We start from the raw sequence: 14,124 nt of genomic DNA, 5'->3' as shown, positions 1-14,124 counted from the left end.
AGTGACAGCTTCACAATGCAGTGGATTTAAAATTCTCCAGGATTCTTTGTGTTTCTTCCTTCCCAAGACTTCCTGTTTGGTTTTGACGAGACTCAGCTATGTAGCCAAGGCCTGGCCTTGAACTTGTAACTCTCCTGGCTCAGCCTCCTTAGTGCTGCTATAACGGATGTGAAGCACCATACCCACTCCATGCTTCCTCCTCCATTTGTGCTGGTCTGGAGGGGCCGTGGAGTATTTTCAAGGTTGGATGATACCGGCTTCCCTTTTGGGTGGCGTTTGCTTTACTTTAGAGTTTGTCCTGGCTCCACCTCTAACTCTGGAGGAAGAGTCATGTCAAACTGGTGTCGTGGGAGAAATGAAACTGACCTATATTGCCCAATGAGGAGGAAGTTCTAATCTCTTCAGCCTTTCTGAGCAGCTATCAGTTAGAAATGCTATCTCTAACATGCCTTGCCTTGGGTAACCTGGCTGCCTTTTCTTCCTCGACCCCAGCCAGCTTTGCTCAGGCCTGCCTGTGACTCCCCATCAGCAAGGATTTCTGCCTCCTATTTAGATAGAGACATAAAGGGAAGCAACCCTATCCCTCCTCCCTCCCTCCCTCCCTCCCTCCCTCCCTCCCTCCCTCCCTCTCTCCTTTTCCCCCCAACCCACCAACACAGAATGAGAAGAGAACAGTCTTGGGGAACTGAGTCCTGCCTGCTTTGTTAAACCTTGAGTTTGGTTAAGTAGTGTTGACAATTGCATTCGGCACTCTTCAGGTGCCAAAAGAAGCAACCCCTCTTCCGCTTGGCAGAGAGGTTTTCTAGAAGAGGAAAGGGCAGAAGGAAAGGAGACAGTTGGAGAGCTTTATGCTTGGCACTTCCATTCTGTCTTGGCTTGTGAGGGACTCTGCACCCCCATTTTATAGTGAAAATGCTATTCATACATCTCAATGTTATGGAATCTGTGTGCTGTGCAGCCAGGATTGGCTCGAATCTGGTGCCAACCACTTAAATCTCTTCCCAGAAAGTGCCAGCTTTGTCTCCTGGTACCACAAATCTTGATCCAATCAACACTGGTCATTTCACCCTTGTCCTAATGTCTCAACCTCTGGCTCTTTTCTGTGTGCATATGCTCATGCTCTCTCATATATGTGTACATGTATGTGTAAGCCATAGGGTGTTAATAGTAACTGAGTGTTAATCGTAATCCATTTAAAATTTTTTTTTTAACAGACACTCTCTCACTGATTTGGAACTTTCCAAAAAGGCTAGGGTGTCTGCCTGTCTCCTTTTCCAATGCTGGGATTCCAAGTGTATGCATCATGCTTGGGTTTTTCTTTCGTCGTGTATGCGTGTCTCATCTGTGAAAGTCTGCATCATATGCATGCCTGGTGCACAGGAGCCCAGAAGAGGGTGTTGGATCCTCTGAGACTGGAGTTACCCTGTTCTGAGGCACCGTGGGGATGCTGGGAATTGAGCCCTGGTCCTCTGGAACAATAAGCAGTACTCTTAACCACTGAGTCATCTCTCTAGCTAGCGTCCCCTGGCTGTTTAAAATACGAGTTCTTGGGGTGGAATTCAGGTCCTCGTCTTTGCAAGACAAGCACTTTTTCTGGTGGAGTTATCCCCAACCCCCATTGCCCACTCCTCTTTTTAAAAGGAAAGTTCTTACTCTTTAGCCTAGGCTGGCCTAGAACTTATTCCTGCAGTTGGGGCTAGCTTCTAATTTGCTGCAGTTTTTTCTGCTTTAGTTTCCGGTTGCTGGGATTACAGACTTGAGCCAAAAAGACTTGGCAGAATAGAAGCAAAGGACCTAAAGCAACACTGACTAGAAGAACCTGTCCAGCCATGATCACTTATTGACAGTGCAGGAACCTGCCCACAAGAAGGGTGGGGATAGTGGAACTCTCAACCCTAGGGTGTCCATTTGGTCAGCCTGGGATGAAAGTTTAGAGCTGGGCCATCCTCAAAGTTCAGTGTAGCCAAGGATGACCTGGAACTTCTGTTCCTTCTGCCTATGCCTCCCAAGTGCTGAGATCACAGGCTGGCACCATCTGCACTTACAGCTTTATCATCATCATCATCATGATTAATTTTTTTCGTATAATATATTTTGATCATGTCTTTTCCTCAACTCCTCCCAGATTCTCCCCACCTCTCCTTACCCAACTTGTTCTCTCTCTCTCTCAAACAAAATCAAAACAAAAAACCCCCCACCAAACTAATATAAGTTAACCCCCCCCCAAAAAAAAAACCCAAAAGCTTCTGAAAGCACATCACGTGATTCTGGATTGCAGCCAAGTTTGGGAACGCTTATCACAAGTGGCAGGATGGAGACCAAGTAGAAGTTATCAGAGGCGGATTTAGCTGTGATTGAAGATACGGCTCTAAACTGTAACCCAGAGTGGGACTGAGGGACCGAAGGACATAGCGGGCTGGGTGCTGGCTTGAAAGCACTCAGCGTGAGGTTAGGGAACGCTTGGGGTAAAAGAGACACACAGTCTAACCACTTTTATGTTGGTCAGCCTACTAGAGCACTTCTTTCTAAGGATGTGTTTTGAGTGGTTGTGAGTAAAAGTAAAATCTAGGTTGGGGGGCTTGGGGGAGGGGAGGGCAGGCCTTCCATCACTCCAGCCTGCTATGCATTCCTTCCCTATCTATGGCTGTGCTCTGGGGGACAAGTGGAAGGATTCTGGAAACTGCATTCACTTCTAGAGGCTGCACCTGGTTTCCCATTTCCATTTCTCTTGGCCGCCATTCATCCAGTGCAGGGCACCCACCAAGCAATGAATGGGCACCCGTGCCATGCTTAGGAAGTTGTCGCATTAGGATCTCTAACCCAGGTCTGTGGACGGTGTGCCAAAGACAATGGTGATCAAGTCAGGTGGGGCCTTAGGTTCAGCTATGCTAAAAATGTTTACCTACTGTTAATGGCTACATTGCCCTTATCATTTTTATCTGCTACTGAAAGGTCTGATCTACTGAGCAAAGGGTAACAGGTCTCCAATAAAGAGCAGCCTTTTAACTTGGAGTTAAGAATGAGAACAATTAGCAATTAAGACCTCAAAGATGGGGCTGGGGACGGCTCAGTTGGTAAAGCACTTGCAAGCCGAGAGATTGCTGGGGAATTTGCTCTTCTGTAGACTTAACTTTGGAAGCGGCAGAGGGACTCATCACAGGGCAGTGTAGGCTCTGCCCTTGCTATGTGGAATTTCGTCTACCTCCTTGGCCAATGGTGGAGAGGAGGTGTCTGGGAGATGTCTGGATCTCTCATCTCCTTGGAAATAGTAAAGTAAGGGTTCTAATTTGGAGACTTTTCACATTTGTGGCAATGTCCAGAAAAGGATCAACTGCCCCTTTGACCTGCCAGGCCAACTGTTTGTGTCTGTGTTGGAGGGTTTCTGATATTCTCTCCCTTCTGGGAAGTCAGTTCCTAGGCAGCCCCAAGTCACAAAATATGATTAGTTTCTCCTAGCTGTGGTGTTCAGGAAGTTAGGGTTAAATGCCTGTTGGGTGGGTTTTACAGAGTGTAACTAAGTTGGAAGGCCAGTAACCTTTCAATTGTGGATTAGGTGTGGGGCAAGGGAAAGCTTGAGTCCTTGGAGTAGCTGGGAGGCCTAACTGTTCTCTTCAGGAGGGCTAAGGCAGGCTCTGGAGAGAGGTCTGCAGGGCTGGCAGGATGGGGTGAAGCCATAGACTCAGGGTTCTCAATAGAGAGGACAGCTTGGACTTATACCAGAGAAAGAATGTCACAAAGGCCAGAGACATGCCCTATGGTTAGGAGGTGGGCAAAGGCCAGCTTATGTGGGGCTTAGGATGTTTAATGGTTGTCTTAGTCACTGTTCTATTGCTATGACCAGACCATGACCAAGGCAACTTATAAAAGAAAGGATTTAATTGGGACTGGCTTATACTGGGTTAGTCGGTGATCATCACGGTGTGAATCAGACAGGCTTGGCACTGGAGAGGGAGAAAGGGAGGGGGAGAGAGAGAGGGAGGAGAGAGAGAGGGGAAGAAGAAGGAGGAGGAGAAGGAGGGAGAGAGGGAGGGAGAGGGGAAGGAGACACTGGACCTGGTGGCCTCAAAGCCCACCCCCAGTGACAAAATTCCTTCTAGAAGACCTCACCTTCTCCAACAAGGCTGCACTTCCTAATCTTCCACTCCCTGGTGACTAAGCATTCCAATATATGACCCTGTGAGGGCCATTCTTATTCAAACCATCAGAATGGGAAACACCTAACAGATTTTAAATCTTCGATCTAAGAATCGAAGACTCTGGGTTGGGGTTGGAAAACTGATAGAAGAGTTAAAAATAGAAACTGGGGATTGTGTAAAATCTGGGGAGGAGGTGATGACTGCTGTCCCTGGGGTGAGGGTGACCTCATCGACAGGACTGACCATGTGAGGTAAAGGCCAACTTGGGCAGCATGAGAAGAGGGAGGCCATGAGCCTCTGCTATAGGATGCTTTCGGGGTCTTAATTTAACTTAGTTGAAAATCTCCTATTCCCCACCTGTCTTCCACTTCTCTATTCTCTAGTAATTACCGTGTGTGTGTGTGTGTGTGTGTGTGTGTGTGTGTGTGTGTGTGTGTGTGGTGTATCAGTCTCTTGTAACCTAAATTGGACTTACCTGGCCAGAGGGATGACTTTAAACTGATCCTGCTTGCAATCCTCCTGCCTCAGCCACTTGAGTGCTTGAGTTACAAGCTTGGCTAGAGTTTTTTTGTTTTTGTTTTTTGTTTTTTTAAGGCTGGGTGATATTTTAGTGACATATATCTATATTATAGCTCATTTAACCTATTCTTGTCCCCTTTCAGGTTGACCAGTATCTCTACCACATGCGGCTCTCAGATGAGACCCTTCTGGAGATTTCTAGGCGTTTCCGGAAGGAGATGGAGAAAGGGCTGGGAGCTACCACGCACCCTACGGCAGCTGTGAAAATGCTGCCCACCTTCGTGAGGTCAACTCCAGATGGGACAGGTACTCTGTGTGTGTGTGTGTGTGTGTGTGTGTGTGTGTGTGTGTGTGTGAGAGAGAGATAGAGAGAGAGAGAGAGAGAGAGAGAGAGAGAGAGAGAGAGAGAGATCTAAGGATCAAGAGAGAGAGAGAGAGAGAGAGAGAGAGAGAGAGAGAGAGAGAGAGCTCTAAGGATCCCTGAACTTAGTTAGCTTTTTTCAGGGACATAGAACTAATCTCAGTCAAGGCCTCTTGCAAACTTCAGTTCTTAGTCAGCTCCAGCTGATGCAAATGCTGGGAGATGAACAGAAGGCTACAGGATGGGATGGGATGCCCATCTGACCCGCTTGGACAGCCAGAGTCAAACTCTTCTTTGTCCGTCAGCCCTCCCTGTAGACTGCTGACAGCCATTTGTTTCTGCTCACGTGCTGAGCAGACCTTCTTGGCTCAGTTTGGGTTTCCCAGTCCCACATAGATAGTACATGGTGGTGGTTAACTATGACAACCATGGTTGATGGGCACATTCTGTAGGCATATTGATCAGTGCCATTCATCAGGTTTCGATTGTTTCATGAGCTCCATTAAAAAAGTCCTATAAGTTAAAGAATGTGAATAGCCTTTGTATTTATTCCAGTAATACTTCTTTAAAATATGTTTTATTTTTATGTGTATGAGTATTTTGCCTGCATGTATATCTGTTACCATATAGGTGTCTGCCCGAAGAGGCCAGCAGGCACCAGAACCCCTGGAACAGATGGTTGTGAGCCACCCTGTGGATGCTGGGAATTGAATCCAGGTCCTCTGGGAGAGCAGCCATTGCTCTTCTCTGCTGAGCCATCTCTCCGATCCCTAAGACTAAAGAAAGAAAGCAAGAAGCCTTGGTTGAGTTTTGTTTAATCTCCTATTCAGATAATCGCTATTATGATGCCACCAAGCAAAAGATTAACATTGGTAAGAGTGTTATTTGACTTTTGGGGGAAGACAAACATCCAGCCTACCAGGTACCCAAACTGCAGGCAGCTGCAGAGTCTGCTCTACCGCATTTGCTAGTGTTTGTATAGCCCTGGGGAGGGGCCTTTTGGATTTTCGGCTTCCTAGTCTTCCTAAGTGAGGACTAAGTCCCAGAAAGCCTTTCATGTGGGCCTGAGATGAGGCTCTTCCTTTCGTTGGTATGATGGAGATGATGGAAGTTTCTGAGGGCATGAACGGAATTCTCTGTACCCATGTTAGTTCATCAGCACAGGCTGGGAGACATAGCCACGGTCTAGGGGGGTGGGGTGGGGGATTTGATGGACAAGGAAGAGCGAGTGCCAGGAGGCTGAACCTGCAGTGACTTTGGCAGCATCCCTGGAGGTAGAGAGGTGGAACCCAGCGTTGGCAGAGCCTGTTCATTTGCCACAGTGACAGCCGTGTTCTTGACTGGCATTCGTGGGGCCCATTAAAGTGGGGGGTGTTAGTGTGGGGTCTTTATCAGGGGAGGAGGGGCCAGATCTCAGGCCAGTGGAAGATTCAAGAAGCAGACTCTGAGAACCTGAGGGAGGGGCTGAGAAGCCAGCCAGGGACTGTGTTGGAACCTGACCTTGGGTCCCGGTGTGTCCTTGAGGAACACATTCTGAGAGTCTCTGGGATCTGGTTTAACAAGACTTTGTACAGTTCCTAAAATAAGAATATTTGTTGAAGCCTTGTGACCTGTCTGGGTCCAGCACTGAGCATGTGTCCTTGTTCGGAGTCACTGAATGTGAGCTCTCAGACCTTCAAATCCCCTGAAGTGGGGAGAGGGACCCCATGAGTTCTACTCTGCCCTCTAGATTGACTCATTCGCCATTCGTCTGTCTCATTCTGCCTGGAAGTCAGGCCACATCTATGTTTCAGTTTGATATTCTGATAAATGTATCGACTTCTGAAGGGCAGACTGTATCCCGATGATAAGTAAGCACCTGAAATGTTGAAGAAGTGCACACTGTGCTCCGGGGGTTAGCCTGGGCACCTACCTGTGTTAATTAAGTTTAAAAGATTTGTGTTTTTATGTGTGAGTATTTTTGCTTGCATGCCTGTCTGCCATGTGTATGCTAGGAGCCCTGAGAGATCAGAAGAGGGCATTGGGTCCCCTTGAAATGGAGTTACAGACTGTGAGCCATCAGGTGGGTACTGAGAATCGAACCTGGGTCCTCTATAGCAGCAGTAAGTGCTCATAATTGCTGAGCCACCTCTCAGGCTCCAATCCATTTACTTAAACAAAACTTCTATGAGGTACATGTTTATGTTTATTTTCTTGTGTGTGTTTATGTGCACCTAATGACTGTGGAGGCCAACTTGTTGGAATTGCTCCCTCCTACCACGGGGGGGGGGGGGGGGTTGTCCTGGGCGATGGAACTCAGCTTGTCAGGCATGGCAGCAAGTACCTTTTCCTCAGACTCATCTCACCAGCCCCCGAATGAAGATTTTCATCCTCCTCTTTTAGAATACGAGGCGTGGAGGGTCAAATAATTTGCAGGTTCACACATCTGATGATAGGCTGAGTCAGGAGTCAAACATGAATATGTCAAAGTTACCAGGTGTGTGTAACTCTAGGTGGTAAAGGTTGTGTGACAGACAGGTGACAAGTAATGTATATGACACTTCAACTCCTTCTAAACCCCACTATTCCTACCAGTGTTTACAATGGCATATTGGGGGCTGGTGAGATGGTTCAGTGGTTAAGAGCATTGACTGCTCTTCTGGAGGTCATGAGTTCAAATCCCAGCAACCACATGGTGGCTCAAAACCATCCCATAATGAGATCTGATGCCCTGTTATGGGGTGTCTGAAGACAGCTACAGTAAATAAATATTTATTAAACAAAAAAAACAAAAAAAAACCAAAAAAACACAATGGCATATCGGAAATGTATCTTTGCCCGAAGGAGTACTGTATATAGCCCCTTACATAAATGAGCAATGTGTAAGTACAGACCTCACAACATGATGAGTTGTGAGACGACACAACCCCCTAAGTCACTGGCTACAAATGAAACTCAAAGCATCCTTGCACTAGGTATGGTCATTGAAACAGAAACTAGACTGTGTGTACCAGACAGTGCTAAAGCCCTCTCAGGGTCTCAATGGTAGCTACTCTACAGAAAAGGAGAGTCAATTTTCAGAGAACAGTCTCCTAGCAAGCAGGTGGCGAGACTTCAACTCGGGCTGGTCTGAGCCCGTGCCCAGCCCCAAGCACACCACCAACGGAATGTTTTGATTTTCCACGTCCCTCCCACGCGTCGAGCACAATGCCTTCCTTCTTTTTGGGAACTCTGATTCGGTTTGATCCACAAAGTCCTCTCCTAGGTTCAGCGATCTGTGAGGCTGAGATGTGCCAAGCTCCTGTAGCCTGCCTTTGAAGAGTGAGACTTGTCCTTAGGGAGATAAAGCTTAGCCGATAGACAATTGGAGAGTGATCCTGGGCCATAAAATGCAAGCACAAGGTGCGATAAGGGGAGACCAGCTCCATGGTAGGTTGTGTGCAAGCTGCCCCTTATCTTGGTTGCTGTGTATTATGCCAGCATCCATGTGGCTGAGGCAAAGTCAACAGCAGCACACAAGCAAGTTAATAAGGGGGTTTATGATGTGGTGCTGACGATCTAAGCAAAGATTGTACTGATAGCCTCTGTGTAGTTAGTGGGCGTCATTTACGTATGTTGGGTCAAACACCTGATTGTTGTTGTATCAATTTTTTTTTTCACTATAGGGTCTCACACACAGCTCATGCAGTCCCCAAAGGCCACTGGCAATAAATAAGGACAAGTATGGGTGGGTCCCTTTCTAGGGACATAGAATTGTTATAGAGCCAGTTCAGAATCTGAACGTAGAAATCTACTTGTGTATTAGTGGGTGACCTGAAAGTACATGGCTGTTTGCTGCTTCTGGTGTCGAGTGGCCAGAAGGTCTGGGAGTCCTGTGAGTCAACCCAATGCAATCCATGAGGATGACCTTCTTATCTGGCCCTTGAACCCAGGCCCCCACTTCAGCTTGGCTGGGCTGCAAAACTCTCCCTTCCTTCCAGGTTACTCGCACTCAAACCTTTTGAAGCCACAATCTTATCTGCTTGGGATCCAGACAGTTCCCAAGGACAACTCTGACAATGGCACTCGCTAGGTGCCTGTAGCCCCATTGTGTCAGCTCTATACTGTAGCTGACTTCAGCATGACATATTTTGGCAGCTACAAATTGGTGTCATATAGTTATGCCAGACCAACATGCTGACACTTAACTATAATGTGAACTTCCATGGATGCTGACCTCCCTCCCTCTAGAAGATTCACACCAACTCCTGTTGCCTGTACCTGAAAGGAACAGAAATGACCCATCTATATCATTCTCTTTCCTCCCCGGTCAGTCTGTTGCCGAGTCGCAATCAGAACAACTGTGGCTGTTTTAGGGACTGTCTTCCATTCTCACTGCCGAAGCAACTGATGGCAAGGGAGTGCCTGATTCACAGATTCATGGTGGACTTAGTGTTTGTCTTTCTAAATTTCATTTTTGTGTGTTTATTTTTTGAGGCCGAGTAGCCCTGGCTGGCCTGGAATGTGCTGTGTAGATCAGGCTGCCTCTGCCTCCTGAGTGCTAGGATTATATAGCACTTTCCACTACTCCTGTCCCTTCTGTTTATTTATTTATTTATTTATTTTAATAATCATGTATATGCTTAGAGTGTGAGTTTGAGCACATGAGGGCAGTGCTCTGGGAGGCCACTAGAGGGTGCCGTTCCTGGAGCGGAAGTGAAAAGGGCAGCTGTGAGCTGCACAGTGTGGATGCTGGGAACCAAACTCAGGTCCCCTGGGAGAGAGCAGGGCATGCCCTTAACCACGGAGCCTTCTAATAATCCCCTAGGGTTTTTTTTTTTGGTTTTGTTTTGTTCTTTAACTTTCAAAATAAGTTTTAATCATACAGTTTATACAAATGACTGTAAAGTCTTTTACTAATGTGAAATAGTATATGAAAAGTAGAAAACACAAAGGTGTTGCCTTCTTAGTGGTATAACAAAAGGACTGTTCCTTGCCCTAGCGCACTGACAAACAGGAGAGCCTAAACGCATTGTAAATGGTCAAAGCTAGGGACCTGGGTGATCACCTGCGTTTTTGACTGTTAAAGGTAGTAAGGCTCACACCATACCCATTACTCTGAGTAATCGAGAGTCTGGGGGGGGGGGAGGAGGTGCTGGTGCAGGAGGATTGCTGTGAGTTTGAGTCCAGCAGACCTAGAGAGTGAGGTGTCATTTCAGAATTCCAAAACCAAGGCAGATGGCTCAATCCATAAAGGCAGCCAAGCTGACAAGCTGAGTCCATTTCCTGAGGCCAGCAGCAGCATGGAAGGAAAAGACAGACACCCCCAGGTTGTCCTGATGGCCATAGCCACACAACATGAGTGGATGTAAAACAAGCGTCTCTTGCAACGGCGGACGCTCCGCACTGCTGAATGTAACTGAATCTTAGAACGAGAAGAAGTCAAACTAGAGGTGAGGGTGCAGGAGGGGAGCTGTTATTTATTTAGCCCTTGCTCCAGACAGACCCTGCCACCTTTAAGCTTGCCTAGAGCCATGGGAGCTCTGTGGGATGCCCCTGGTTTAGAAGGGGTTCCCAGAACCCATCATTTGCAAGTCATCTGTTTAATTATCTACTGTTGGCTTAGGAGCCGTGCTCCAGCCCCTACCCTGACCCAGGAGAACACTTCCATTCCATTTATTTCTCAACATACTTGCCTCAGAAGAATGGGCAAGGCAGCTTTGAAATACAAGGCCAATCATCTTTTTATATTGTAAGACATTGGTAAGAGGGCTGGCCCAGCGTACTGCAGTGAGCGCCTGACGGGAGGAGCAGGTGGTGATCTATTTTAATTAGTGGCAAGTACCTAATGGTTGAAAATAGAACCTGCTGGAACATTCAACTGGCCTCTGTCCCTCAACCTTAAAGCGTGCGTGCGTGTGTGTGTGTGTGTGTGTGTGTGTGTGTGTGTGTGTGTGTGTGCTGCATCAAAACAAGGAAGCTGTCACCAGGTACCATATCACCTCACAGAAACAGGAGTGATGAATTACTGGTGTCATGTTACCTCAGGTGACATGGACCACCATATTTAGATGGCAGACTGCCACTTAGTGCCCAGTCTTTCCCTGTGACAGGTGAGTTCCCAGGAGAAGTTGGAACTCTTTATCTCACTGACTTTATGTATCTGATAAGAGTCAAACTGAAAGTGGGCTGCTGGTTGTGTGCGAGGGACGGGAAGTGAGTCTGCAAATACACGGCTGGAGGAGGAAGCAGCTTCACCCTTCCCTGTCGGGCGATTTGATGAAGGGTGCCACCACCCCGTCCCTCTGCCACCAGTATCTGAGCTGTGGACAGAAGTGTTTTCTGATTTATTTTGTATTACTTTATGTGTATGGGTGTTTTTAAATGAAGAGCATCTTAGAGAGGCCTGAAGTGTCCTGCAAGGTGGATACAGAGGCTTGGCATACTTACAAGAGAGTGCCAGTTTATTCCGTGTCTAAGCGAACCATCAGCAGGCTTTACTGTGGAGAGGGCTTCTCTCTACCGTCTTGTGCCTCCATCCTCCACTCAGCATGGAGTTTCTAAGCGATGAGCTGGGGTTCGCCTTTGCTATTCTTTCTCACTACTCTGTGGTTTCCAGGAATGGGAGCCTCCGAGAGGAAGCTGTGGTCTGGAAGGACAAGCACAGGCTTTGGAGTCAGAAGCCCTGGCGTCAAACCCTACCTCTCTCTCTCTCACCCCTTTGTGACCTTAACCAAATGACTCAACTTTACAGGGATCGCTTCCTGACACCCAGCACAGCTGGGGGTGCTGTAAAACCTCCAGGTTTTACACTCTTGGCTTGTAAGTGAAGAATTCCCCCTTTTACACCTTCCCAGTGCTTACTTACTGCTCAACGTAGAAAATCCTTCAGCTCAGCCCTGGATCTGAGTCTTTGCTGTGACCGAAGGCACGAGACACTACTTCATCATATGTTAAAGTTTTTACTACATTTATTTGTTTGATGTGTGTGTGTGTGTGAGAGAGAGAGAGAGAGAGAGAGAGAGAGAGAGAGAGAGAGAGAGCGCACAAATATGAAGATCCAAGGAAAACTTGCAAGAGTGTGTTTCCTTCTATCATGTGGGTTCCAGGAATGAAGCTCAGGTTGTCAGATGGTGGCAGTCACCTTTCCTCAGTAAGCTAACTCATCAGCTCTCATATTTTAATTTTTTTTAAAAGTAAAAGTTAGGATCCAGTGATAACAGCGCAGTTAACAGTATGAAAAAGTCATGAAATCTTATAAAACCCTTAGAGTTGCCAGTCAAACATCTTATTAGTGAACAGATTCAACATGAGGTGGTAAGCTGCCTCAAATACCAACTGTGCTTACTTAGAGGAGCAGTCTCTGTGAGCCTACTGGGTTCTTTATCTGTAGTTTTTGATACCTTTTTTTAAAGTATATTTTATTGTGTATTATTTTAAAATTTATTTTATTACTGTCTTTTTATTTTGAGGTAGGATCTCTCTGTAACTGACGGCCTTAGAATTCACCATTTAGACCAGGCTGTCCTCAAACTCAGATCTGCCTGCCTCTGCCTTTCGATTTAAGGCACGTGCCACTAAACCCAGCCTAAATTTTATTTTTCTCATTTGTATGTTTGCCTGCTTGTGTACATGTGTACCATGTAAATGCAGTACCCATGGGTACTAGAAGAGGGTGTCTGATCCTTAGCACTGGAGTTTTAGGTAGTGGGGAGCAGCCCAATGCGGGTACTGGGAACACCTCATTTTCTGGAAGAATAGTGTTCTGTCTTAACCCCCAAGACGTCTCTTCAACCCTGCTTGTATGGTTTCTTAAGAAACGTCCTTCTCCCCCAATGGACTGAAACTCAGTATGTAGGTGAGACTGGCTCTGGTCTCACTCCCTAACCATCGGGATTACAGGAGCATCACCACACTGGGCTAAGAAGCCTGCTCTTGGTGTATTTCCTTGCATCAGAACCTTTCTCCTGCCCTTCCCACAGATGCTTTTGCCCTTCGCACTGACAGTCTGTCACATGCTATTCTGGGATTCTGGAATGTCTTGGAAAGAGCCCAGTGGAGATCGGGCTTGAACTACAACTAGTAGCATGTAGATTCAGAGTGGCCGACAAGAGTTAGGAGAAGACCTTTCAGACCAAGGAACTATAACATGAAGGATGACAAGGACAGTGGCACCTTACTATCTGTGTGTTATATGTGTTATCCGTTCATGTGCCACCTAGTCTTTATTCCATCAAAACCTCACAAGTGCTGTAGCAAGTCATCACTATAAGCCGTGCGTTCTGCAGGTGAGGCGGCATGCCTAAGGAGCCTGTTGAGGTGGCCAGATCACTGCCGAGCCAGAATTCATGAGTCCTGACCACCACCTAACCCTCCCCTTCCCCCCTTCCCCATCCCTGTGGGGAATGGTCATGCGCAATAGAGAGATTGGGCCTAGAAGGATCCCTCCCTTGCCCTGTGGGGTCATCATAGGATTTCTGGAGTCACTTTCTCATGTTCTGAACTCAGAGGGTCAGTCCTTGCTTGTGAGTGTGTGTGGGAAATGTGCTGAGGAGGGAGTTGTATTCTGAAGGAATAGTGAGTGCTCCCTCCCTCCCCTGTTCCTACCACCACTCTTATTATTTACAGTCCCCTTTGGTCCACCAGAAAACACAGCCGAATCACATTCCTGATGGAGCCATGCTGGGCTGAGTCCGGCTGGGCTGGTCTTGGATGATAACCAACCAGAGGCAGTGCCGGCCACCTCCATCCCTCATGGTCACTGATTCAGCTGATCGTGTGTGTCCTGGGCCTCAGAGTGCTGACGAGGCAGCTCCCCTTGATTTTCTCTTTCATCCCCCTGACAACCACCACATAGCGTTTCCTAGAATCTGGCTGAGGCCCCATGGCCAGTGGAGGTTTGGTACTCGAGTGTCTAGAAAAGTCATCTGAGGCCACGGAGAGGGTGTCCCTGAATCAAGGCCGGTGTTGCTGTAGCAAGCCTTTAGTGAACAAGCATCTGGAGTGAATAGTGATGATTCCTTCAGAAGCTCAGTAGGGAGTGGAAAATTTGTATCTGCAAGAGGAATGCTAAGTCACCTGGTCTGATTCCAGTGGCTTTTCCTGGAAAGGTATCTATTGTCTCCCTTGCTGTTTGGGAGACTGGTCTGA

At 47.2% G+C, this 14,124-nt stretch overlaps 1 protein-coding gene across 1 annotated transcript in view; it reads left to right on the top strand.

The window, feature by feature from the left end:
• The first annotated feature begins 4,785 nt into the window (after positions 1-4,785).
• The window catches only part of Hk2 (hexokinase 2), a 34,388-nt gene continuing 25,049 nt past the window's right edge, over positions 4,786-14,124 (top strand). The window contains 1 exon segment of the mRNA XM_034511744.2: positions 4,786-4,961. Coding sequence (XP_034367635.1) covers positions 4,820-4,961 — 142 coding nt within the window. The 5' untranslated portion in view covers positions 4,786-4,819.

The sequence above is a fragment of the Arvicanthis niloticus genome, chromosome 9, assembly GCF_011762505.2.
Source record: "Arvicanthis niloticus isolate mArvNil1 chromosome 9, mArvNil1.pat.X, whole genome shotgun sequence".
NCBI classification, from domain to species: domain Eukaryota; kingdom Metazoa; phylum Chordata; class Mammalia; order Rodentia; family Muridae; genus Arvicanthis; species Arvicanthis niloticus.
The sequence above is the reverse complement of the archived record's forward strand: the minus strand, read 5'-3'. Positions and strand labels throughout refer to the sequence as shown.